At 36.8% G+C, this 27,537-nt stretch overlaps 1 protein-coding gene across 1 annotated transcript in view; it reads left to right on the top strand.

The window, feature by feature from the left end:
- The first annotated feature begins 6,417 nt into the window (after positions 1 to 6,417).
- Positions 6,418 to 27,537, top strand: part of LOC140168388 (NADH-cytochrome b5 reductase 3-like) — a 61,581-nt gene continuing 40,461 nt past the window's right edge. The window contains exon 1 of the mRNA XM_072191769.1: positions 6,418 to 6,552. Coding sequence (XP_072047870.1) covers positions 6,532 to 6,552 — 21 coding nt within the window. The 5' untranslated portion in view covers positions 6,418 to 6,531. The remainder of the gene's footprint in view (positions 6,553 to 27,537) is intronic.

Below are 27,537 nucleotides of genomic sequence, written 5' to 3'. Positions count from 1 at the left end.
TTCAGCCTTGTTGATCATCTTTTCCCTTTTTCAGCTTTGTTGATCTTCTTTTCCTTTTTCAGCCTTGTTGATCATCTTTTCCCTTTTCAGCCTTGTTGATCATCTTTTCCCTTTTTCAGCCTTGTTGATCATCTTTTCCCTTTTTCAGCCTTGTTGATCATATTTTCTCTTTTTCAGCCTTGTTGATCATCTTTTCTCTTTTCAACCTTTTTCAGCCTTGTTGTTTATGTTTTCTCTTTTCAGCCTTGTTGATCATCTTTCCCCTTTTTCAGCCTTGTTGATCATCTTTTCCCTTTTTCAGCTTTGTTGATCATCTTTTCCCTTTTTCAGCCTTGTTGATCATCTTTTCTCTTTTCAACCTTGTTGATCATCTTTTCCTTTTTCAGCCTTGTTGATTCTTTTTCCTTTTTCAGCTTTGTTGATCATCTTTTCCCTTTTTCAGCCTTGTTGATCATCTTTTCTCTTTTTCAGCCTTGTTAATCATCTTTTCCTTTTTCAGCCTTGTTGATCATCGTTTCTCTTTTTCAGCCTTGTTGGTCATCTTTTCTCTTTTTCAGCTTTGTTGATCATCTTTTCTCTTTTTCAGCCTTGTTGATCATCTTTTCCCTTTTTCAGGTTTGTTGATCATCTTTTCTCTTTTTAGCCTTGTTGATCATCTTTTCTCTTTTTCAGCCTTGTTGATCATCTTTTCTCTTTTTCAGCTTTGTTGATCATCTTTTCTCTTTTTCAGCTTTGTTGATCATCTTTTCTCTTTTTCAGCCTTGTTGATCATCTTTTCCCTTTTTCAGCTTTGTTGATCATCTTTTCTCTTTTTCAGCCTTGTTGATCATCTTTTCACTTTTTCAGCCTTGTTGATCATCTTTTCCCTTTTTCAGCCTTGTTGATCATATTTTCCTTTTTCAGCCTTGTTGATCATCTTTTCCCTTTTTCAGCCTTGTTGATCATCTTTTCACCCTTTTCGCTCATCTTTTCCCTTTTTCCGCCTTGTTGATCATCTTTTCTCTGTTTCAACCTTGTTGATCATCTTTTCCCTTTTTCAGCCTTGTTGATCATCTTTTTCTCTTTTTCAGCCTTGTTGATCATCTTTTCCTTTTTCAGCCTTGTTGATCATCTTTTCTCTTTTCAACCTTGTTAATCATCTTTCCCTTTTTCAGCCTTGTTGATCATCTTTTCTCTTTTTCAGCCTTGTTGATCATCTTTTCTCTTTTTTCAGCCTTGTTGATTATCTTTTCCCTTTTTCAGCCTTGTTGATCATCTTTTCCTTTTTCAGCTTTGTTGATCATATTTGCTCTTTTTCTGCCTTGTTGATCATCTTTTCTCTTTTTCAGCCTTGTTGATCATCTTTTCCCTTTTTCAGCCTTGTTGATCATCTTTTCCCTTTTTCAGCTTTGTTGATCATCTTTTCTCTTTTTCAGCCTTGTTGATCATCTTTTCTCTTTTTCAGCCTTGTTGATCATCTTTTCTCTTTTTCAGCTTTGTTGATCATCTTTTCTCTTTTTCAGCCTTGTTGATCATCTTTTCTCTTTTTCAGCCTTGTTGATCATCTTTTCCTTTTTCAGCCTTGTTGATAATCTTTTCCCTTTTTCAGCCTTGTTGATCATCTTTTCTCTTTTTCAGCCTTGTTGATCATCTTTTACCTTTTTCAGCCTTGTTGATCATCTTTTTTCTTTTTCAGTCTTGTTGATCATCTTTTTCTTTTTCAGCTTTGTTGATCATCTTTTCTCTTTTTCAGCCTTGTTGATCATCTTTTCTCTTTTTCAGCCTTGTTGATCATCTTTTCTCTGTTTCAACCTTGTTGATCATCTTTTCCTTTTTCAGCCTTGTTGATCATCTTTTCTCTTTTTCAGCCTTGTTGATCATCTTTTCCCTTTTTCAGCCTTGTTGATCATCTTTTCTTTTTCAGCCTTGTTGATCATCTTTTACCTTTTTCAGCCTTGTTGATCATCTTTTTTCTTTTTCAGTCTTGTTGATCATCTTTTTTCTTTTTCAGCTTTGTTGATCATCTTTTCCCTTTTTCAGCCTTGTTGATCATCTTTTCCCTTTTTCAGCTTTGTTGATCATCTTTTTTTTCAGCTTTGTTGATCATCTTTTCCCTTTTTCAGCCTTGTTGATCATCTTTTCTCTTTTCAACCTTGTTGATCATCTTTTCTCTTTTTCAGCTTTGTTGATCATCTTTTCTCTTTTTCAGCCTTGTTGATCATCTTTTCCCTTTTTCAGCTTTGTTGATCATCTTTTCTCTTTTTCAGCCTTGTTGATCATCTTTTCACTTTTTCAGCCTCGTTGTTCATATTTTCCCTTTTTCAGCCTTGTTGATCATCTTTTCCCTTTTTCAGCCTTGTTGATCATCTTTTCCCTTTTTCAGCTTTGTTGATCATCTTTTCTCTTTTTCAGCCTTGTTGATCATCTTTTCCCTTTTTCAGCCTCGTTGTTCATATTTTCCCTTTTTCAGCCTTGTTGATCATCTTTTCCCTTTTTCAGCCTTGTTGATCATATTTTCCCTTTTTCAGCCTTGTTGATCATCTTTTTCTTTTTTCAGCCTTGTTGATCATCTTTTCTGTTTTTCAGCCTTGTTGATCATCTTTTCTCTTTTTCAGCCTTGTTGATCATCTTTTCTCTTTTTCAACCTTGTTGATCATCTTTTCCTTTTTCAGCCTTGTTGATCATCTTTTCTCTTTTTCAGCTTTGTTGATCATCTTTTCCCTTTTTCAGCTTTGTTGATCATCTTTTCTCTTTTTCAGCCTTGTTGATCATCTTTTCTCTTTTTCAGCTTTGTTGATCATCTTTTCCCTTTTTCAGCTTTGTTGATCATCTTTTCTCTTTTTCAGCCTTGTTGATCATCTTTCTCTTTTTCAGCTTTGTTGATCATCTTTTCTCTTTTTCAGGCTTGTTAATCATCTTTTCCCTTTTTCAGCCTTGTTGATCATCTTTTCCCTTTTTCAGCTTTGTTGATCATATTTTCTCTTTTTCAGCCTTGTTGATCATCTTTTCTCTTTTTCAGCTTTGTTGATCATCTTTTCCTTTTTCAACCTTGTTGATCATCTTTTCCCTTTTTCAGCCTTGTTGATCATCTTTTCCCTTTTTCAGCCATGTTGATCATCTTTTTCCTCTTTTTCAGCCTTGTTGATCATCTTTTCCCCTTTTCAGCCTTGTTGATCATCTTTTCCTTTTTCAGCCTTGTTGATCATCTTTTCTCTTTTTCAGCCTTGTTGATCATCTTTTCTCTTTTTCAGCCTTGTAGATCATCTTTTCCCTTTTTCAGCCTTGTTGATCATCTTTTCCCTTTTTCAGCCTTGTTGATCATCTTTTCCCTTTTTCAGCCTTGTTGATCATCTTTTCTCTTTTCAGCCTTGTTGATCATCTTTTCCCTTTTTCAGCTTTGTTGATCATCTTTTCCCTTTTTCAGCTTTGTTAATCATCTTTTCTCTTTTTCAACTTTGTTGATCATCTTTTCCCTTTTTCAGCTTTGTTGATCATCTTTTCTCTTTTTCAGCTTTGTTAATCATCTTTTCCCTTTTTCAACCTTGTTGATCATCTTTTCCCTTTTTCAGCCTTGTTGATCATCTTTTCTCTTTTTCAGCCTTGTTGATCATCTTTTCCCTTTTTCAGCCTTGTTGATTATCTTTTTTCTTTTTCAGCCTTGTTGATCATCTTTTCCCTTTTTCAGCTTTGTTGATCAAAACAAAAAGAAAACAAAAGCAAAACAAAACAAAAAACAATGATGATTCATTCAGTACGCAAAAAATTACTTTTTGTCTCATATAAACCTGGCATGATTGCTATCTTCGGTATACAGTCATATCATTAAAAAATCATTAAACATGAAGAAAAAAAATGAGAGGTATGAATCAAGGCCCTAAATGCTATCTACAGAAGATAGCAAGGAAAGCAAAAAAACATTCAAAATAATAATGTTCCAAAATAACTGCCTAACACGTGTTCTAGATGATGATGATTCAGAAGGCAAAATCCCGGTAAAACGGCACTAATTTTGCGCGCGCCTAGAAAAAAAAATCGGCATTAGGCCGAATGCAAAGCTATAAAGAAATGTTAAAATGAAAAAGTTGACCAAAATTTAAAACGGCACTTATATAGGCCTAGTAGAGATTATTGGGAACATGAAGGAAAGAAAATAATAAACAAAACAATGATCTTATAGTGCCAAATAACGACAAAATCATATAAAAAAACCTTTGCTTCTCTTTAAAGTAACTTTCCATGTTATTTGCTAGTGCATTGTCCTAACGAGCACCGTCAGAAAGTCAACGTGCACAAACTGGATTTTTTTTAAACAGTTCACCATAAAATAAAAATGACGGCCTACTGACGACAACATCGGCTAGGCCCATATGAAAAACTAGTACAAGGAACTTATACGATGTCCTCATTCACAAACTGATACTATCTGTCCAAATTTGGAGCCAAACAAGTTTACGTGGTGAACTAATGAAAAACACCATTGGTAAAAACAAAACAGAAAGCGTCAATATCCTTACTATAGGGGCCTACATGCTATATAGTGTGTTATTGATACCAAACTATTTTGAAGCAAATCAGCTATTTTTTAGGGCAGGGCTATATTGTCTGGGTATATGTACAGGGTGGTCTAAAAACAACTTTACCCAATTAAAGAGGTTTATACTTTATTACATCAAAATGGGAAAGTCCGCGATCCGTTTCAAAAGAATATCTTCTTAAGAGTGTTTGGTGAAAAAATTATGCAAAATGTATTAAAACACAAACGTGACACTTAGTATACACGCACATTTATTCAGTAATTCAATCAAATAAATGATAAACAATTTAATTTTAAATGTCAAGCTACGATATTTCGTCATGTTATGCAGCTTTCATGCGCAAAGCAACTGTAACCTCAGACCTCATTTTTGTCATTGCGAAATATTATGGTACCGGTACAAGAAAGTTTGAAGTTATTGCACTAGATGAACACAAATATGCAAATAGCTCCTTTGTCACGAATTTCAAACATAACTCTCTAATGTAGTTGTATCTGAACTACAGGGGTTTAGATATGCAAATAAAAACAAAAAATTATTGCACTGAAAGAAATATAGGGGCGAATTAATACTAAAACACTCCATCTCCCTTTTAAAGGGATCTTTATTGCAAAGTAAGTACATGTACTATAATTGTACGTGTGCATTGCACATGGTTGTGTATAATCACGGAATAGGCCTGGAAGCGGCGCTAGAAATTAGCATGAAGCCGCATTCATATGTAAATAGCGTATTGTTATTTAAATTTGCGCCCAGACGTATTGAGGGCGACAGGCATGTTATCCAGACAGAGAATGTCTTGATGCGCCAGGCATGTCAAAATTGCTGAGTGAATGTGTATAAATCCCTTTCTGTATAGGTAATAAGCTAGTTTATTTCGTGTTCCAGTTTGTTATAACAAAAAAATAAGTATTATTTTAAATACAGTAAGTGTATAAACTTTGAAATTGACGTGAATTTGAAGTGCAGAGCTCCAAATCTAGCTAAATCGTGTAGTGTGAAATTATGCTGTGTGACCCCCTCTGCGTGGTAGAATTATATTCATAAAACATTAAATTTAACATGTAATATGGGCAGCCAACCACGATTTATCAGCATTTAAAAGATATATTAATTAACAAAGATAAATAATCAATAATACAAATGACAATTTAACTAGCAAACAAGTCTGAAATCTTAAAATGTTGCCACGTGATTTCCCGAACACATGATATGTCACCATGTGACCATTATTCAGATTTACCGAAGTATTTGGAGTATGGTGCACGGCTTGCAGACAACTGTGTATTTCTTTACCTCCGTATAAAATCAATAATTCATGCTGGGAGCCAAGTAACATTCTGTCTGCCTAGTGCAGTTTGGATATTTTATTTTACTTGAGAGCATATAGAAATACATAAAGACGAATAAGGCGCCATGATGGAAAGCTATGGAAGGTCAGGTCGGGTATCAAAGGTTATTTGAACTTAAATACTACTTGTGTTTCACACCTTGCCTCTGTCACGTTTTTCCTTCATATTTCCTTCAAGTCCTAATGTTGACTTTGCTATTGCAAAATGTCATTTCATATCAAATTAGTAGACTTTCTTTGGAAAAAACATATCACTGGTGCCTGATGGGAATATCCGTCCGCCATTTCATTAAACTGGATCGTTTTCGCCAGGTTTGCGCCCAGATGTATCGGGGGCGCGCTATACTCTCATTGAACAGACAAAGTTCGCAAAACTAACAACGTTGTTATTTGCCAATATCAATTAACATGATCCAAGGGGTCGAACATGAATTATTCATAACGGATCGATAACTGGCCTCACTTTCTAGTTAGTAAACCAGCGGAATTTTTCATAGGTTTTGCGTTGCTAATAGAACAACCGTGAATTTAGTGTCACCCCCTTGGGTATAATGTACATTGTATATGCACGCATGTATGACCTTTCCGTGACCTGTCTGCTCTCCGAAGCTGAAGTTTTGAACGTTCAAGCAACTCAGAATCCTGATTCAACTGCATTTTAGCAAGATGGGACTAGAAGAATCATTGGTAAGTACAACAGTATGATCATGTGTAGTACTAGTAGTACCGTAGGCTAAATATACAGGTATGGCGGGACTGGTCACTGTATGTAGCGAGTCCGAAAAAAAAGTAAGCTTATAAATTTATCAATGTACATATATGTTAGTGCCGTACTATTATGCTGACTTTTGTATTCGGCGAGGAGGACGATTTCGACCTCCTGGTTTGTTTACAAACAGAGAGGTAGACAAAAAACCGTTCCGCTTGCCCAAACACTCAAGTATCAGAAGGATGATCCACAATAGCGTGATTCACGTAACATGAATAGGGATTAAAAAGCTGTCACGTAGAACCACGTGCTTCTATTGTCCAATTTGCCATCAAGATTTCATATGGAAACAGTTCAGACCCAGTACACGATCATGTCAGAAATTAATATTTTGTTCTGGGTCTGATTATTCGGACTACATATATGTGTACTACAATCTCATTGTACCGGTACTACTACTACATCCAAACTTATACGCTGGCGAAGTTACGTAATTAATCGGATTAATTACCATAGCAATAGGTGAAAACAATTTTGAACATATCGCGCTGCACTACAAGCAGGTTACACTCATCACCTGTGTATGTCTGCAATAATAGATTGAATACAATACTGGTCTTTTCAAAGATACTAATCTTACAGGTGCAAGTAATCAGCATGATATGGTTCAATGAAGAGGTACGCGCATGGCGTATCAGTGAAGCGCGGTATATTCAAAATTGTTTTCACCTATTGCTATGGTAATAATCCGATTATTACGTAACTTTCGCCAGCGTATGGACCTGCCAAGTATTTACGTGAGAGGATTAGACTCGCTGAGCCTCATGGACGCCGTTCCTATGTCCATCAGCCTCGTATTTCCCATTTTGTGTGTAAATTTGATTTACAGTTACACGCTATCTCTATGGTAGGTATGTGAGCATTCCTTACCTGAGCATGCATAATATTCAGCCTGTCTCAGCATAGGAAATCGCGCACCGGGCGCCATTTTGAAAATTCATTACCGGTAGTAAATTTTACGGCGATGTTTTTGAAAAAAAATTTGGGGGGAATTAGATCGAGTTAAAAGCAGTTCCAAAGCTTACAAGGTCAAGTCAAAAGGTTGAACTTGATCATAACCCGGAAGAGGACAGATGATTCGCACGTGGTCGTGGCAAATTTTGGCGACTTTCTAGTGGGTTTGAAAGTGCGATTTCGATCCAATTTTTTCGGAAATTACTCTCCAAATATCTAAATAACGGAGTTGAGCGGTAAGTTAAATGGAGTACTGCTGTGGTGAATAAAGGTAGTTTTTTGTACATAAAAATGTTTGGTTTGATGAGATTGGATGGATGCCTTGCGCAAAAAGTGAGTGAACTGGGGACTTTGTGTAGTACGAATTCGGCGACTTTTGCCAGTGTCAGTAGTGACTGAGTGAGTGAACATGTTTAACCCGGCATGGTTTGCGTATGGCCATGCGTTTTGAATTGGGCCAGTAAATAGGTGGAGATGTTACATGCGCGCGACATTTTAGGGTTCATCTTTTTAATTTTCTCAGTTAATATGCAGCCTATGTAGTTAAATTTGGTGTCAAATTAAAGCTTGTGATGAGACCAATACAGTAAACCTTTAAAAAGTTGTAAAAAGTTATTAACATTTGAATAATTTGCATCTAATTAGCATAATGTGCGGGGTGGAGGAGGATCAGGAGGAGGAGGATCAGGAGGAGCAAATTTAATAAAAGTGACCCCAGGGGTCATATGATGCAAGAGGTCCATTTCTTTTTCACATTTTACAATTCACTTTAAACTGCATACTATAACACCATACAATCATATTCCAGGTAATTTAATTTGCTTTGAGAAGCAATTTTGCATATTTTATTTTCCGTTCGGGTTATACATTGAAGTCAATGGGAAAATATGCCTTGAAAGAGGCTGGCGCAAAATCATTTTAATATTATTGAACCCTATGATGTTATATAAGTATTTAAAGCTCTGACTGAGAGGAATTCAAATATGGAACTTTTAAATATGTGGGGTGAAGCTAACATTTTTTTTTAATTTGTCAAATTTTACATTTTTTCCCTAAAATATTTGGTATGTTCAGTTTCATAACTCCTTAGTGTTACACCCTGTGTCAATTTAAAGTGCATTTTTGGATTCCTTGGTTCATTTACAGCCAGAAAATGTATACTTTTATATATGTTGGGTATAATATGTGAAAGATATTCATATCTAAACGAAAAAACATGCAATTTTCATCTCGCGAAAACATGTAACACATTACCGGCCCAACTCAAAACGCATGGCCGTATACTAATTGAATGGGCTCATGCTGTGGATGCTGGGATAGATTCTCATTCTGTGCCGACTTGAGTCAGGGGAAGAAGCAAATTTGGACCTTTCCTATTCCTATCCCATCATGCATAGCGCTAGCAGATTTTTGCTATGATAGATGCATGAATGACTGTGGGCACATCGGGCATGATGGCGGGGCGGACACATGCTGTTTTTGGCCATTTTCCTATTTGATTTTCTAAATGTTCAAATTGATTGATGGGGAACGTACTCTATGGCCACGTCATGGGGGAGTAACTTGAGCAGGAGTGACCCCATTCTGATGATCAAGTGAACTGGCCCTCGAGTTTCCGCAATGATCTTTGGAATAGGGAGCATGCGCCAGCCAGTGCTCCAAAGGGTGCCTGCTTAAAGACAAAACTTACACTGGGGGAAAGGACGGGGGGTTCATACTTGAGCAGGAGTGACCCCATTCTGATGATCAAGTGAACTGGCCCTCGAGTTTCCGCAATGATCTTGGAAGAGGGAGCATGCGCCAGCCAGTGCTCAAAGGGTGCCTGCTCAAAGACAAAACTTAAGCTGGGGGCAGGGGTTCATACTTGAGCAGGAGTGACCCCATTCTGATGATCAAGTGAACTGGCCCTCGAGTTTCGCAATGATCTTTGGAATAGGGAGCATCGCCAGCCAGTGCTCCAAAGGGTGCCTGCTCAAAGACAAAACTTAAGGTGGGGGAAGGGTGGGGGTTCATACTTGAGCAGGAGTGACCCCATTCTGATGATCAAGTGAACTGGCCCTCGAGTTTCTGCAATGATCTTGGAATAGGGAGCATGCGCCAGCCAGTGCTCTAAAGGGTGCCTGCTCAAAGACAAAACTTAAGGTGGGGGAAGGGTGGGGGGGGTTCATACTTGAGCAGGAGTGACCCCATTCTGATGATCAAGTGAACTGGCCCTCGAGTTTCTGCAATGATCTTCGGAATAGGGAGCATGCGCCAGCCAGTGCTCCAAAGGGTGCCTGCTCAAAAACATTTTCCTGGGGGAGGGGGTGAATGCATCAGCTACTGCTTATAATAATTAAACATTTTAAAGGGTGCCCCCTCAAACATATTACCCCCCCTTGTATCAGTGAAAAAGGTGTACTCGGGGTGGGTAGTATCAAAACCGTGAGTTTTTCAATGACAAAAAAAAAAAAAAAAAAGACACTTCAACACAAATTTCATCTTTTTGAATAAGTTTTTCTTTATTTTTGCATAATTTGCTGTTGGCCCTCACTGTGGTTTCCCAGGGACTGCCTTTTGAGGAGAGCGAGAGCAATCACTCTCTACTGCTCTCCTTAAATCGGATATAGGAGAGTGATTTTTAGCTTTCCTTAGTTGACCATTCTCTCATTACATTTTATTGTAAATGTTCTAAACAGCTCTTGAAAGCTCTAGAAAAGCTATTTAATGCTCTCCTGCAAATTCCAAAAGACAGTCCCTGGTTTCCATCCTCTGTCAAAGCTGGAATCTGCATCAGAAAACAGAAATAAAACAAAATGTTACTCATACATGTTCATTTGTATATTAGGGGGCTATCATTTTCTGCGGGGCTCCCAAATTTACAAAAAGTCAGCATCAATAAAATTGCGACCCCCCTATTTCGGCAACAAAATTTTATGACCCCCTCCCCCACCACCCACTGATACACCTTACATGTACCCCCGGGGGTGCCAGTTGAACCGTCAATGAAGTCATCACCGACCAAAATTTCAAGGCGGTAAAAGGGTATCTTTTAAGCATAGGCCACGTCCAGGGGACGCGAAAAAGGGTCTCAATTTTGGTGTTTTCTGGGAAAAAGGGTAGGCCTACCCTTTTACAATAGATATGTCGGCGTTTTGGGTTCATGAAAAATCAAAGTCCAGCATTTGACGTCAGCCGCTGTTTTCGTTCCTGATTGCCCGCCTGATTGTATAAACAACTTCTTACTTCCGGGTCTGTAAGTGTAATATATTAGTCTTGTGCCCGGTCTTGTACCATGATTAAAACTCGGTGATGTTTGTGCATGCTGCCGAAGCGGGCTGCGTGAGAGACGGGCGTAGAGACTACTTAATTTTGTACAAGGTACAGATACTGTGTAATCGGAATGGATTACGACATACGTTTGACTGCTGAACCAGATATATGACAGGAACCATGCCTTTTGGAAATCGTGAAGTGACATTTGCCATCGAGGGCGAGGTGGCCTAGTGGTCTAAGGCGCTGGACCATTAGGGAGAGTTGAGCGAGGGGTCCGTGGTTCGAAACCCCATCCTGCCCGATCCTTGTTGCTCACTCTAAATAGTTCCAATAGGTTCGGAAATATCATAATCATAAGCTCTTTCAGTCTAGTAGAATATAATTGTGATATTTCTCCTCGTTCCCATCCACCGTGTAAAATGTGCAGGTGTACACGGTGGGTGCCCAGCGTCTCGTGGTTCGAATGGTCACGTAAAATGGCGGTTCCGTGTGTCAGACGAGTCAAACCTGAGCACGTAAAAAGTTGCAGGCCTTATCGAAAAGAGTAGGGGGATCATCCCCGGGCTTGTTACCTGCACCCTCCCTAGGTCCCAGGGCAGTAGTAGTTGTGAATACAGTGACTGTAAGCTACTGTAGTAGATTAGATGTGTATAGTAATGTTGTGAAATGGTGATATAGATAGATGTTAAAAAAAGTACACTGCTTACTCAGTGGTGCGCCTGAAAATAGGCGGGATTTCCCAAATACCATACCATCGCTGTTTGTCACCCGCGCAAAACCGAAGTTAAACGGGGAAAAAAGTGCTTTATATTTCAGATTTCAGAGCTTAGCGCGGATCATGGATTCGGCCCGGTATTCAGCACTGAAATCAAAGCTACGGCGCTTATTAAGAAAATGCAATCACGTTTTTCATCACTTTTGCTGATGTTTCTTGCTTTCTACTCCCGGTTTCTACTTCCGATTGTGTGCCGGGGGTTGTGTACCATTCAAAAACACACCAGTCCAGAGGGTGCAAAATTCGGCACACACATGACCAATTGATAAGCTTAAAGTTGGTAAGCTTCACTGCTTAGACGATGCATTTCTCACACCAACTAAGTCATGACATGGTGAAATAAATATTACATTTTACATGAATCTGTATTAATTTATTGGATAATTTATGACCTTAGAAAGTGCAGACAGTGTGCCTGCAATGAAATTCCCGGGTGAAATTGATCGAAATATCCATCGCAAATTGTGCCGCTGATAACCGGCGGATTTGGCGATGGAACGCTGGAGTATCATGTATTTATTGCCAAGAATAGGAAATAAAACTTTTCCACTACAAATAACCTGTTGGTGTATGATCTTCCCAGGATGTACTTGTACTAATTGGATACCAATGAAATGATTGCAGCTTGTTTGTTGTGTATGACCACAATTTTGTGTTAAGGATGATATTCCAGGCTATTTCATATTATAACAGAAATTGTATGTAAAGGGATTGGAAATACACTAGGTAAATATTGCTTTCTACCTTCGTCAGTGAAAAGGGTCATTGGGACATGTAAGGTCAGTGATATGGGTACCTTTGTTTGCACCATGGCTGTGGTCAGTGATTTGGGTATCCTTTTTTCATAGCAGGTCAGTGGTAAGGGTTACCTTTCAGCCCTTGGGCATGTCAGTGTTTTGGGTGAAAAATAAAAGTGTCTGGTCAGTGATGACAACATGCAATGGTATATGAGTGGCACCCCCGGGCATGTACCCCCTGAAGAGGCTAAAATTGTATTCAGTCTTTTTGAATAAGATAAACACACTATCTGTGGTCATCTTGCGACTCCCTACATCTTGGTCATCAAAAATTTAATGACCCCCCCTATTTTTCTTTCCAAAAAATTATGACCCCCCTGTATATTTGGGAACCCCCCTTCCAAAGAAAATGATATGCCCCTATTTTCACATCAATACAAATTCAATCAATCTAGGATTACATTTACAGTTCAGTACCAGTAAATAGCAAGACAGTGCTTGTTTCTTAAAATTGTGTACTCACAATGCACATCAGTATAGGCCTATAAGCATTTTAATATGTGCATGCACAAAAAGTTTATACAGGAAATTGGCTGAAAAATGGAGCCATTCAAATTAGCATATCTCCGCAACCACATGTCGTATGACATTCATTTATGCCTCATCAGTTTTCTTTCATTTAGCTCTTTAATATGAGATTAATTTGATGAGAATCAAAAAAAGTTCAATTTTTTTTGTATTATACCTATCTATGGTAGGGACAGGCATAAAAATTTCAAATTAATTCTATTAACATGAATTGTTGTTTATTGGAAGAGAGAACTTCCTTCCTTCTTCTTCTTCCTATATGGTCATTTTCACGGTAAAGGGTGTAACTTTGGATTTTTAACATTTTAATCCGTAGTGTTCTAATAAAGCCACAGAATTCCATAATTTTGGCCACATAAGTCATCTAGTTAGCAGCTACCTTGGGTAGCATAATCAGCTTTGGGAGTTACTGCGTTCAGTTTTAGCAGGCTTAAATGTACTTAATATTGCCATTTTGAAAAACTATAAAAAACAGTAACATTTTTGTAAAACCCTGTGTTTTCTTCAGTTAGTTCATGGATAATTTTTCTTATCCTGAAAGTACAGTCATATGTTCAGTAAACACTGCCACATTAGATTTAATTGTGAACGGCCCTGTATTTTTGAGAACCGGACTTCGATATTTATCGTTTCGGAGGCTTCATTTTCCGTTAACAATTGTTAACAAACTTTGTGGGTGTAGCTTTGGTTCATAATTCTTGGTTATTTCTTCACTTCTTTTTGATTCATAACAGTTGTTATCTTAACTTGAAATGGGTAACAAAAATTAGCCGATTTGCAAGCTTTTAAAATTTTTATAAAATCTTGACTTCAAATAGCCGTTTTCCGTTAACTTTTTGAAGCCTCCGAAACAAACTGTTCAGCAAGCTTGTGCAAATATAAATAAAAGAGCTCATCCAATCTATTTATTAAAATGTAGCAAACTAGATCCTCAAGTCACATGTTTTTAAATCGTGGAGATATATATCACCGTTTGAAAATGGGACCCAATACAAACTTTCCGTTAACAATTGAAGCCTCCGAAACAAATGAAGCCTCCGAAACAACAGTAAACTTAATTATCATCTATGCATATCTAAATTGGTGTGTTTCATACTGATATCTGCATTGTAATTATTACTTGATATGTGCAGAATGTCATAAATTTAAAAAAAATTGACATTATGGTTAATGTTTGAAAAATATACTGATACCTTAAAAGCCTGTTTCGGAGGCTTCACATGCAAAAAACACCATACTTAACAAATGGGTGAAAAAATTAATGTGTGATAAATCTACAATATCTGCCGCATAGAATCATTGATTCAATACACACAAGAAAATAACAGCTTAGATGATCCCAACACTGTTGTTTTCAAAAAACTACTTCTGCAATGTTTAACAATTGTTAACATGAAGCCTCCGAAACAAAAAAAATGACTTGCTGTGATAATTTAATTTTTGTCACAACTGAAATTCAATACTTAGAAGCAAAGCATGAAAATTGGTAATTGTGATATTTTTTACCTATTTTTTATGTCAACTTGTAGTAGTTAGCTAAATATTTTACTTTTATGATCACCTGTGTTGTTAACTGAAGCCTCCGAAACACAAATCGCTTGAATTGCCAATTCTAAAAATAACTCCAATTTCTGTGAAACTTGGCTGGGAGGTTCCTTTCATCAAGTAGTATTTGTACATGAAGTTAGACATTCAAATTATTTTAGGAACCCAATTAAAACTTAAGAAATATGTTTAAGGTTTGGAAAGTTCCATTGTAAATGACACTTGATGTTAAAAATTTTCAAAACTGCAATTACAAACATAGCAAAACATGGTATAAAATTTAACTTATATCTGTTGACTTACTTTGGAATGGAATTTCACATGTATTCCAGCTTTCATGTCAAAATTTTCTGAGGTTATGTAAAATACATTTTTCTTAGATTTTAACCAAAATGTTATGCAAATGTCAAATTTTTATTAGAAATCAAAAGGTTTAAGCCTTGAAACATTATTTTACTTGAAATTAAGTTGCTTCTATGCATGATTTCAGTAAACAGAAACATATTTAAGTGGTTTGAAATTTTGACCCTAAAAATCAAAAAGTTACACCCTTTACCGTGAAAATGACCATATACGTGCATACCTCAAATTGAGTATTGTCGCACGGGCTTAACGTGCATAGTTTTTTACCTATGCACGATCCTGGAACCTAGGATTGATTGCAGATATCAGAACCGGGGATGGTCCCCCTTCTCTTTTCGAATAGCTCTGACACTTAACGTGCACAGGGTTTGACTCTTCCTGTACACGGGACCAACGGCTTTACGTGACTTCCGAATCTCAGAAACAATTTGACACCAAAACCAATCTTCTACTGTATTGCTAAGTGAAGTTATGACGAAATTACTGTCGGAACATTGGGCCATTTTCTCTGATAAGACTTACCTATGTAGGAGTGCATGGGGGACTTGATAATTTTTGTGCCCCCCTGTCAATTTTTTGTTTTCACTGTAATTTAAGGTGGCTGTGTACTCTCAGACAGTGTTCGAAATAAGCACTTATCCTCTTGTCCTCTTGTCCAAAAATCACTGGGGACAACCATATTGAGCTGTGTACTTATCCCTGGACAACCATTATTTGGATTCTTTGCCCTCAAAACATGACATTTATATTTTGGGGACAACCAAAATGTTTTGAGGACAAGCAGAATTCATGCTTTAGTTATCCTTGGGACAACCTCCATATTTTCCTTATTTCGGACACTGCTCTCAGACATGCATGTAGTAAACGTGCAATAACTTTGTAATTATTCGCGCAAAACATATAAAAGTATACATTTTTATGAAGGCAAGACATCAATAAATCTTAATATAAATACATATTTGGGGTAAAAACAACAATTTTGAAGAAAATCACAAAAAAGTGAGTTTTTGGCAATATTTGTTAGGTACATCATAACAAAAAAACACTCTTTCCAAAATATTTTATTTTGTTTTTAGCTCAATCTTGAGGCTCCATTCCAAAAACGTTTTTTTATTTTTTGATATTGGCCTTATTTTTTGAGATATTGACCATATAAGGCATCAAAATGAACTTTTAAAATTCAAAACGCCTATTTGCACAAAATGATGCCCAAAATCGGAAATAGACCAACATATAAAAAAATGAGAAAACCGTTTCTTAAGTCGATCATGCTTTTTACGATGATCATATTTGCTTACCTATAGATGCTGTATTTGTTGAGTTATCGTGTACACCTAAATCGTCATTTTACCGAAAAAAATGAACATTGAAATAATGGCCGTTGAAGTTTAAAGTGGTCACATTTTGAACTTTCATCGAATCTCACAGGAGAATGCGACAGTTTTCGTTTTTTGTAACTTATATAACGTGAACATCGGGTAAATCCACAGCACCTTGAGAAGTTTGAGCGAAATCCATTCATAACTTGATATTTAAATCGGGGGAAAGATCTTGAAAAAACCCACATTTTATCAGCTAAAACGGAGCCATTTGAACACTAGGTTTTTGTAGAATTAGTGCTTCCGTGGTGTTCCCATAAGATGCGCCGCGCATGCAGATAAGCGTCGCGTATTTGTGCGTTAACAAATTGCGCGACACGCAACGCGATGAGTTGTTCTTGTGGCGTGTACCTTGCTGGTACAACAAAGATTTTCTTTCCTTTTCAATTTCAAACACGAGTGGAATAGTGAAATAAAATCCTTAAAATATTGCAGTTGGAGTTTACAAATCTGGATTTTCATTCCTTGTATTTATAAAAAACATAACAAGGTACAAACATATCATAAAAACTCAATTTTGAGAAAGAAACAATGGCTAGAGTACACAGCCGCGTTAATCTAATTTTTGTTGAATATTATGTATGTTATCATTTTCAACACATCTGTGAAATTTTGTATGAAAATTCAAATTTTAAGGTGGTAAGAAAGTGATTTTTGTGCTAATTTTGGTCAAATTTTGCAATTTTTCGGCCATTTTGGGCCCATTTTAGGCAAAAACAATGATTTTTCCCAAGCGATAACAAAAAAGTGCTTTCTCCCAGCAAATAAGTAAACTGGAATTATTATGTGAAAAGGATGAAAGTTTTTGTCAAACCATGTTTCCCTTTTGTCAGAAGATGAATTTTGGGTCAAAATAGAATTTTTTCCCAAAAATGCCCCTTTTTGACCCCTTTTTTGACCAAAACGGTGATTTTCACCAAAGCATATCTCCCAGAAAAAATATTCAAAAGTGAAGTCAATGTTGCATTCTGCTTCCTAAAGCATTGAATCTGTTGTCAATGCAAACTAGAGCATCTGAAACAGATTAATTTTGGTTTTATTCATCATTTTCTCCAAAAATGGTGTTTTCAGTGGCACAAAATGGCACAGATTTACATAGGGCTTTATTATCAAGTAAAATAATTAGCGCCCTCGCTCAGATGTGCCTGTCCCTATCTATGGAGAATTACGCTTTAGACTTTGCGCCGCTATTCCCAATTTAACAAATTTCTTTGAAATTTGGACTATGCATATAAAACTGTACTCATAATGAGGATCTAACCCATACCAGGATTCTTACCTACTTCTTGTAACGCAATATCATTTCGAATTTCGGCGAAATTAGATGATTTACGACGCCGTCTCTCTCACCATCCCCCACAAAAATGATCACGAACTGAAATCAGTGAAATGTAACAAATGCTATGCAAACATAAAATTTACCAGTCGCACTAATTGCTAAGCATTGAGGTCAGCGCCCAAAATGGTGAGATAAACTAGGAACACTACATGTACAGTGCGTTAACGGCATAGGGAGTGAGACAGCAATAAGAAATATCCAGGGTTGCCAAATGCAACAATAAATAAGCCCAAAATGCCAGCAATAAGTATGGATTTGAACGACTGGTAATTAGATTAACAACAAGTTGTCAAGGCACAGAGGAGAGAGTAGGCCTACTCTGTGCAACAAGGTCACGCGTGAAAATATAAACGCTAAAATTGATGGCCACCTAATTTTCACATATCGAAAACACACCAATATCATTTAATATGGCGATCTTTTCCTTTAGACCACCCTCGCTATATAGGGACTAAATTATTACTTTTGCATCAAGGTTTACTTTTGCATCAAGGTTAAACACTTTGAAGTCAAGGTTTAATGTTTTGGAAGGAGGGCAGGGCTTCGATAAATGAGGGAAATTATGGGGTAAAAAACAAGGCAAGGTTAAAACAACTTTTTGAAAACATGTGAAAACAGCTATTCTGCAAAGAAGTTTTTGTCTCAAAGAACAATTTAAAAATGAAAAAAAAAACAAAAAACATACCAGCATCACTTCCGTCACATAAAAAGATGATTAGATGAGTGAAAAGTGGCAAAGAATGTGTGAAATGAGGATTTTTAAAAGAAAAATACATCGCGTTTTTAGAGAAATTCGCCATCTTGAATAAATACAAAATTGCGTCATGCAGTAAAATACTGTCAAACGCGGCTTAAAAATGCTTGATACGCTGAAGCGTAAATCACCGTCAAACAAGCGTACATCAACGTTCGTGCTACGCGAAAGTTTTGGAGTTTGTATCACCGGTTTAGTATTCAGCTCTTTTACGTCAAAAAATTCTGATAAAAACGTGGATTTTGGAACAAAATAAAGCTTGTTCGACGATATAAAAGGTATGTTTGTATAGCTAAGAACATGTTTAACCTTGTTGTGAAAGTTTAATTTGTTAAAATCGTAATTTTAACCTTATATAACTCGGGTGGTCTAAAAGAAAAGATCGCCATCATTATTAATCAGTGTACCACCAAAAATATCAATAATATTATTATAATTAAATAAAATCTTTTATCATTACTATTTCTAGACTATATCTACTAGATTGCAAGTCACTTGGCTAATTCATGTAATTGTTGACATACTTGTGTCACAAAAATAGCATCATGGATAGCATATGCCAGCATCAACGATATCGTAACCATAGGGGAAAAATACAAAACAGATATACACATTTCAGAGATATAAAGTGTTGTCAGATTCCTTCAAGAATAATTTATACAGTTCTGTATTTACATATGCACATAGCACATTAAAAAATAAGCCATCTTTGCGAAATACAACAATATAAATCTGCCTCCCCTACGCATAATAGAACATTCCCATCAATTAAGTACACCGGAAGTTCTTACCGACGACTAAACAAATGCGACCGAGAACGGCACGAGGGATTTTGTCCTGAAAATTGTTTCATTTTAGCGAAGTTATGGGCAAATGTCTGTTTTTAAAAAAACTGCACTTTTCTGCGACCATCATTGACAATACCTTACAATGACTTACTGTACAAAAAAAGGATGTAATGCATCATTTTTTACCACGATGATCCATTTTACACAAAGGCGATTTTATTTTATGAAATCTAACTTTCACTGCATGCTGACTTTTGTGGCCGATTTTGCCCGAAAAACACACTTTTTGGGTGACAAAAATTTTCACATGCCAACTTTGTATACTCATAGAGTCTACAATATACATAGATATGGCCCTTTAAAATGTTAACATATCAGCTGAGGGTACTATTTGATGGATTCAGGTATTTGTTTTGTGATTGACTTAATCATTTGCGTGCCAGAATCATTCAAATATGACATGCCTCGTGACAATTGACATGCCAAAATAAGCCGTTTTCGGCAAAAAAAATTGATTTGAAAAATCATAACTCTTGATAGGAAGGAGCTACAGTGATGGTTGACCTACCAGTCTATGCAGTATTGAATGGGCTTTCATTTGATACCTCACTTTGTTCATTTTAACTAAGGGAAAGACTTGCAAAATGTAAAAATGTTTCCCCTACCCTTTAAAATTTTGATGTGTGTAAAAATTCCAGCCATTTATAAAAATCGGGATAACAAGAAAACTACAAGAGCTATAGGCTTGAAAAACTAATCAGTTATGCACAGTATAAGTTCCTACTTGGGTATAACATTAATATCTTTCCATTCCTTCTCAATTTTCTTTTCTAATTTTTTATCAATTTGTGACATCTGTAAATTACGTAAAATTTGGCATTTGAAAAATCACCAAAAAAAAAAAATATGAGGCGACATGTTTAAAAAACTAATCAGTTATTCCCATGATACAGTACTACAGGGATATAGTACCAAACTTGTGCTAAAATGCATATTTTTTGAGTTCTAATTTTTTTATCAAATTGACTCGCCACCCCATTTTTGAGCAAAATCGGGAACAATTAGTACCTGTAATATTGCGCAATCATGTGACCTATATTCAATGTGTGTGCACCAATCAGATGTCAGACTTGCACTACAACATGATGTGAGCCTTGCAGAGCCTTTATAAGTGTGCCAATAGAGTTCAAATATGTTGTGATGATGTTGTCACTTATGGATCTCATATTTTCATTTCCGTCAAAAGCATATGCCTCTACTGTAATGCTCATATTAGGAAAACAATGACAGATTTTGCATTTCTGACTTCAGAAAAACTAATCAGTTATTCCCATGATACAGTACAACAGGGATATAGTATCAAACTTGTGCTAAAATGCATATTTTTTGAGTTCTAATTTTTTTATCAAAGTGACTCGCCACCCCATTTTTGAGCAAAATCGGGAACAATTAGTACCTGTAATATTGCGCAATCATGTGACCTATATTCAATGTGTGTGCACCAATCAGATGTCAGACTTGCACTACAACATGATGTGAGCCTTGCAGAGCCTTTATAAGTGTGCCAATAGAGTTCAAGTATGTTGTGATGATGTTGTCACTTATGGATCTCATATTTTTATTTCCGTCAAAAGCATATGCCTCTACTGTAATGCTTATATCAGGAAAACAATGACAGATTGTGCATTTCTGACTTCAGAAATGAATTCTGCACAAAATTTCAGTCTAGAAAACATATTTAAAACAATATTTTTTGAAACTTTATATTTTGCCATTTTTGGCAGTCAAACCTGCTTCAAATCTGAAACCGTGTCATATACATGTAGGAAACACGCCTTCTGTGCTGCGTTAGTCTGAATCTGAATAACACTGTGTTAGTACGAATCAATATTAGGACTGGCACCGTGTTTCCCAGATTCGGACAGGCTCAGTGCTTTTTCAGACCGAAGCATATTAATTAATTGTCACTCAGCTAGTTCCCTCACACATGCACTTTAATGGCTTTAGCTAAAATGCAGCTTGCACAAAGTGACATGTGGGCAATTGCATTCCCCCACAAGTCTTTGGATTTCACTCCAGTTTTGACATACATTTAGGCAAATTTTCTTGAATCTGCAGGTATACTCTACTTGGCATACATTTTGCCAAAGTTTTCTTGATTTAAAGGGGGGTATTAAAATACCCCTCTGTCATCCCCAGTACATGTGTTTTTCAGCGAATCAGTGCCACAGAAAAACTTGAACCTAAGGAACTCTTTTTTTGACATCTACAATGCCTCTAAACAAGGTTTTTTGGACGAAAGAGACAAAAGGCAGACAGACACCCTCCACAAATTGATTGCCCCCCTTCTCGGTCTGCCAAACCCCCCCCCCTCAAGTTCTTCTACATGTGCTGTGCACCAGATCGTCACTTCTCCACTCCCTATTCAAATTTAAATTGTCCACGCATTAGTAGGGGTGTAAATTCAAGTTTCAATTACTTTATTTAGCCTCATCTCATCAAAATGGCCATTTTTATGGCTAATTATAGGAAGGAGAACCCTTTTACATAATTTTGGAAATTAAAAAAAATATTCTAAAACTCTGAATTAATACAAAAATAAAATACATTGAAGTACACAAGCTTTTTTCTTCTGGGTAAGAATGTTTTCTTGCATGCAGCAGCTTTTTTCTTGCAGGTTAGAAATTTGATAGGTCCATGCATGCATTTTGTGTATGGGATAATGTATTTTTTGGGTATTTTTAATTTCCAAAATTATGTGAGAGGTTTCTCTTTTATTTTGTTAGCAATAAAATAACGATTTCGATGAAATGAGGGAAAATAAAGTACGGTAATTAAAACATTATTAAAACATTCATACATTTAAATACATTAAATATAGGTACGATTTTCAGGTGCTAGGGTAGGGTAGGCTTGTATACATACATGTAGTAAGGTTTGGGGTGGGTTCGACTTCATGTAAGGGTAGGAATAACATTGAAAACCTTTATAAATGGGGGAATGATCTCTTGTGGCTGGGGAATTGATCTCTTGTGGATGGGGAAATGATCTCGTGACTGGGGAAATGATCTCTTGTGGCTGGGAAATGATCTCTTGTGACTGGGGAAATGATCTCTTGTGGATGGGAAAATGATCTCTTGTGAATGGGGAAATGATCTCTTGTGGCTGGGGAAATGATCTCTTGTGACTGGGGAAATGATCTCTTGTGGCTGGGGAAATGATCTCTTGTGACTGGGGAAATGATCTTTTATGAATGGGGAAATGATCTCTTGTGAATGGGGAAATGATCTCTTGTGAATGGGGAAATGACGATTTTCAGGTGCTAGGGTAGGGTAGGCTTGTATACATACATGTAGTAAGGTTTGGGGTGGGTTAGACTTCATGTAAGGGTAGGAATAACATTGAAAAACTTTATAAATGGGGGAATGATCTCTTGTGGCTGGGGAATTGATCTCTTGTGGATGGGGAAATGATCTGTTGTGACTGGGGAAATGATCTCTTGTGGCTGGGAAATGATCTCTTGTGACTATGAAATGATCTCTTGTGGATGGGAAAATGATCTCTTGTGAATGGGGAAATGATCTCTTGTGGCTGGGGAAATGATCTCTTGTGACTGGGGAAATGATCTCTTGTGGCTGGGGAAATGATCTCTTGTGGCTGGGGAAATGATCTCTTGTGAATGGGGAAATGATCTCTTGTGAATGGGGAAATGATTTCTTGTGACTGGGGAAATGATCTCTTGTGGATGGGGAAATGATCTCTTGTGACTGGGGAAATGATCTCTTGTGGCTGGGGAAATGATCTCTTGTGACTGGGGAAATGATTTCTTGTGGCTGGGGAAATGATCTCTTGTGGATGGGGAAATGATCTCTTGTGAATGGGGAAATGATTTCTTGTGACTGGGGAAATGATCTCTTGTGGATGGGGAAATGATCTCTTGTGACTGGGGAAATGATCTCTTGTGGCTGGGGAAATGATCTCTTGTGACTGGGGAAATGATTTCTTGTGGCTGGGGAAATGATCTCTTGTGGATGGGGAAATGATCTCTTGTAAATGGGGAAATGATTTCTTGTGGCGGGGGGAATGATCTCTTGTGGCTGGGGAAATGATCTCTTGTGACTGGGGAAATGATCTCTTGTGGATGGGGAAATGATCTGATCTCTTGTGGTTGGGGAAATGATCTCCTGTGACTGGGGAAATGATCTCTTGTGGCTGGGGAAATGATCTCTTGTGGCTGGGGAAATGATCTCGTGTGTTTGGGGGGAAATGATCTCTTGTGGATGGGGAAATGATTTTTCGTGGATGGGGAAATTATCTCTTGTGACTGGGGAAATGATCTCTTGTGGCTGGGGAAATGATCTCTTGTGACTGGGGAAATGATTTCTTGTGGCTGGGGAAATGATCTCTTGTGGATGGGGAAATGATCTCTTGTAAATGGGGAAATGATTTCTTGTGGCGGGGGAAATGATCTCTTGTGGCTGGGGAAATGATCTCTTGTGACTGGGGAAATGATCTCTTGTGGATGGGGAAATGATCTCTTGTGCGGGGAAATGATCTCTTGTGGTTGGGGAAATGATCTCCTGTGACTGGGGAAATGATCTCTTGTGGCTGGGGAAATGATCTCTTGTGGCTGGGGAAATGATCTCGTGTGTTTGGGGGGAAATGATCTCTTGTGGATGGGGAAATGATTTTTTCGTGGATGGGGAAATTATCTCTTGTGACTGGGGAAATGATCTCTTGTGGATGGGGAAATGATCTCTTGTGGATGGGGAAATGATCTCTTGTGGCGGGAAATGATCTCTTGTGATTGGGGAAATGATCACCTGTGACTGGAGAAATGATCTCTTGTGGCTGGGGAAATGATCTCTTGTGGCTGGGGAAATGATCTCGTGTGTTTTGGGGAAATGATCTCTCGTGGCATGGGGAAATGATCTTTCGTGGATGGGGAAATGATCTCGTGTGGCTTAGGAAATGATCTCTTGTGACTGGGGAAATGATCTCTTGTGGCTTAGGAAATGATCTCTTTTGCCAGGGGGAATAACTCATGTTTGGGGATTTGATCTCTTGTAATATCTTGATGATCAAGATACAGTGTAGATCTGGGAACTTTCAAGGTCATGTGATCTGACAGGATGCCAAAGATGTGCATCAACTATATCAGGCTCTGGGACAGGCTGGCATATACAGATCCGACGATTTGAGAACATCCAATGAAATGGGGTAGCTCCTACTGCTTGAATGTAGTGAGAGTTGCTCAGGTCGTCGTGGTAGAATTCCATTTCACCTTGTGAGAATTCCGTTGGATTCCGGCAACAGCATTTTACAAGCTGTAAAATCTTACGATTCTCCCGGATCCCCCATTTACTTTAATAACATAGTGTGAAAGGCTCTAAAAAGGTTCACACAAATCAGTTTTAGAGAATCTCAGAGAGAATTGATTCTCCTCAGCATGAAAACTAAAATGTACAAATTAATTCACACTTGTCTTTTTTTGTTTCTCTTCGTCTTTGTTTCTTTGTTTATGTTTTGGTGTACTGGTTTTGGGCCTACTTGGGGGATCATTGGTAATTTGATGTTGCTTCATTATCCCTACCATTCCTGGATTTTACTGGTACCTGACTCCTCCTGATGCAAATAACTCATGGATCCATGTCATCATCATCCGCTTGCACTGCTAATGTATATAGAAGGTAGGGCTTATTACACTTATCACTAAAGTTCTGTTGCACAAAAAATTGAATTCCCATGCATGATGTACACTATCAAGTCATACTTTGTTGCAAATAATTATGTTATAAAAAATCATGTGATGTAATGTGTTTTTTGTTTGTTGTTTGCATGTCAATGAGTAACACATCTTGTTCTTTCATCGTTGAAACTAAACTTAACTTGCACTACTACTAACCAAGATATGCATGCCTTGTTCATTTTAATTCAAAATAACGACTGCATTTTTTATATGAAGGAATGCAAATGACTATGTTTTTTTGTTAGCTGAGCTACATGTTAACTGGGCACAAACAACTTTAACCGTTCAGAGGCAATTGCTTTTTATTATAACACTCGATAAAATTAAGGAGTTCTGTTAAGGGGGTACTACACCCCTGGCCAATTTTGTGCCTATTTTTGAATTTTTCTCAAAAATTATAGTGCATTGGTGACAAGTAAGATATGGTCATGTTTTTTGAGGTGGGACCCAATTGTGTCACATCTTGCAATTTGTCAAAAATCAACTCCTTTTTTGTATTTCTGATTATATTTCAAAAAGTTTTCACCCAAACTAGTAAAAGTATACATTGTTAGAAAGCATATATTGTCATGATTGCAAATCTGTAAAGTTTGAATGGATATACAGGGTGTACCAAAAATATACAGGGTGATTCCATTGAAAAATACAGAAAAAATTAAATTTCTTTACCGCCCCAATATTTCTACATAGTATATTAAATTTAAATTGAATTTGATATTTGGAATGTACACAGTTAGTCCTTTCATTAAATGTATAGTTTGCACTATATTTGTTAAGCCCATTGTGTTATACAGGGTGTGAAAAAAAGTTGTAAATTAATTTTTTTAATTTATGTAAAATTTCCCTAAGTGCCATTAAATTTGGAAGATATATTCAAAATAGTTTACAGAATTGCTATAATATCAAATTTAAATACCCAATTCCTATATAGGGTGTTCCAAAAATCAATATTCAGTGAATAACAATACATGTACAATTAGCCTACATCAATAAACTATTTAACAATAACCAGAGATCAATATGTCATCAGATTAAATCCTTTGACTGTAATAATCTCCTTTTAGAAGATTTATTTCATATTTCAAAGATAAAACAATATTGAAATTTATTTCATATGCATGCATGCAAAATTACAGCCCATTGTATTGTATGACCCACATTCCTGCATTAATTAAAAGCTTGTTAAATCCTTAATTACTAAGTTCATTAAGATTAACTAGGCAATTATAGTTATAGAAAGTTAAAAATAAGATTAACATTATGCAAAATGCATTTTTACTTCTACTAGGCAACAAAGTGCATAAATTTTATTAATGAACATCAACTTCCCATTGGAATTACACAGAGCTCCTCCGCTTCCGGCTCCTCCACTTCGGCACCACCCCTGACTAATTAACTTAATTAAGCTGTTGTAATTAATTAATACATTTGTTTAATTGTATTTGTTATTAATTCATTAGATTAATAATTTATCTTCAAAATAAGACCAAAAACAATTGTTCATGATGAATTTTAGCACAAATATAGGAATAAGTAGACAAAATGATTTAGCAAAATGTGACAGCACCACCTTTTTTAGGGTCCCAGTATAAAAAACATGACCATATGTATATTATAGGGGCAAGGACTACAACTACTGCACTGAAAATTCAGCAACTCACGGCAAGTAGTTATTGATTTATTGATCAAATATTGGTTTTCCTCATTTTTGACTGTAACTCCACAACTGTTGTCTGTGTTGAAATAAAATTTCCAGTGCAGTAGTTGTAGTCCTTGCCCCTATAATATAAATATCTTACTTGTCACCAATGCGCTATAATTTTTGAGAAAAATGCAAAAATAGGCAAAGAATTGGCCAGGGGTGTAGTACCCCCTTAATTGATAAAATGTTGTGTTCTGCACATTTCAATGTACATCTTTGTACAACTGAATACAATTATATTGAAGGCAAGTTAATTATAATTTGTCTAATTTTACATGATTTGACCAAAATTATAAAAAGATTCTCCCAAAACGAGTGAATGTTCTTAGTCATCCAGTAGTTTCAAACAGAGTTTTGGAACTCTGACCATGTGACCAGCCCAGCGGGTCAGTTGCCTGATGAAGTCTGGTGGTTCCAGACCCGACGCAACGTAGCAAAAGTTGCAATAAAAGTAAGTTCCAGTATTAAATTAATTCCAATACTCTATTCTCCCAAAATGTTTGTTGTCTTATGTGCATGAAACATACTTAAATCTTAAGGTGGCCCTATCGGCTAATGCAAAAATTTAGATTTTCTTTCAATTCAAATATATGTTAAAGCTCTTGCCTTGTAGATTACAAAACTGAAAATTTTGTTTCAATCGGACATTCGGTTCTCGAGATATGGCCTGTCAAAATGGCTTGAAACCAACAAATTGGCAACAACTTTCTTTTTATTTTCTATATTTTGACAAGTCCAGTTGCCAGTTAATTTTCTAATTATATATGCATGAATTATGCAAAGTAAAGTTTTCAGATAGAATTAAAAGAGCTGTGGTACTGAGGCATGGTACATGGGTAGTACACACAAGGTGCTACAAAATTACTGTTGCGTTTGGCAAATTTCAATTTGCATAATTAATTAGGGCCACTAATTAGAAAAGTTGATTAGGGCCCTAATTAATTATGCAAATGGAAATTTGCCAAACGCAACCGT

The sequence above is a fragment of the Amphiura filiformis genome, chromosome 13 (genome assembly GCF_039555335.1).
Source record: "Amphiura filiformis chromosome 13, Afil_fr2py, whole genome shotgun sequence".
Lineage (NCBI taxonomy): Eukaryota > Metazoa > Echinodermata > Ophiuroidea > Amphilepidida > Amphiuridae > Amphiura > Amphiura filiformis.
Note: the sequence above shows the minus strand (reverse complement) of the source record. Positions and strands in the feature narration are given on the sequence as shown.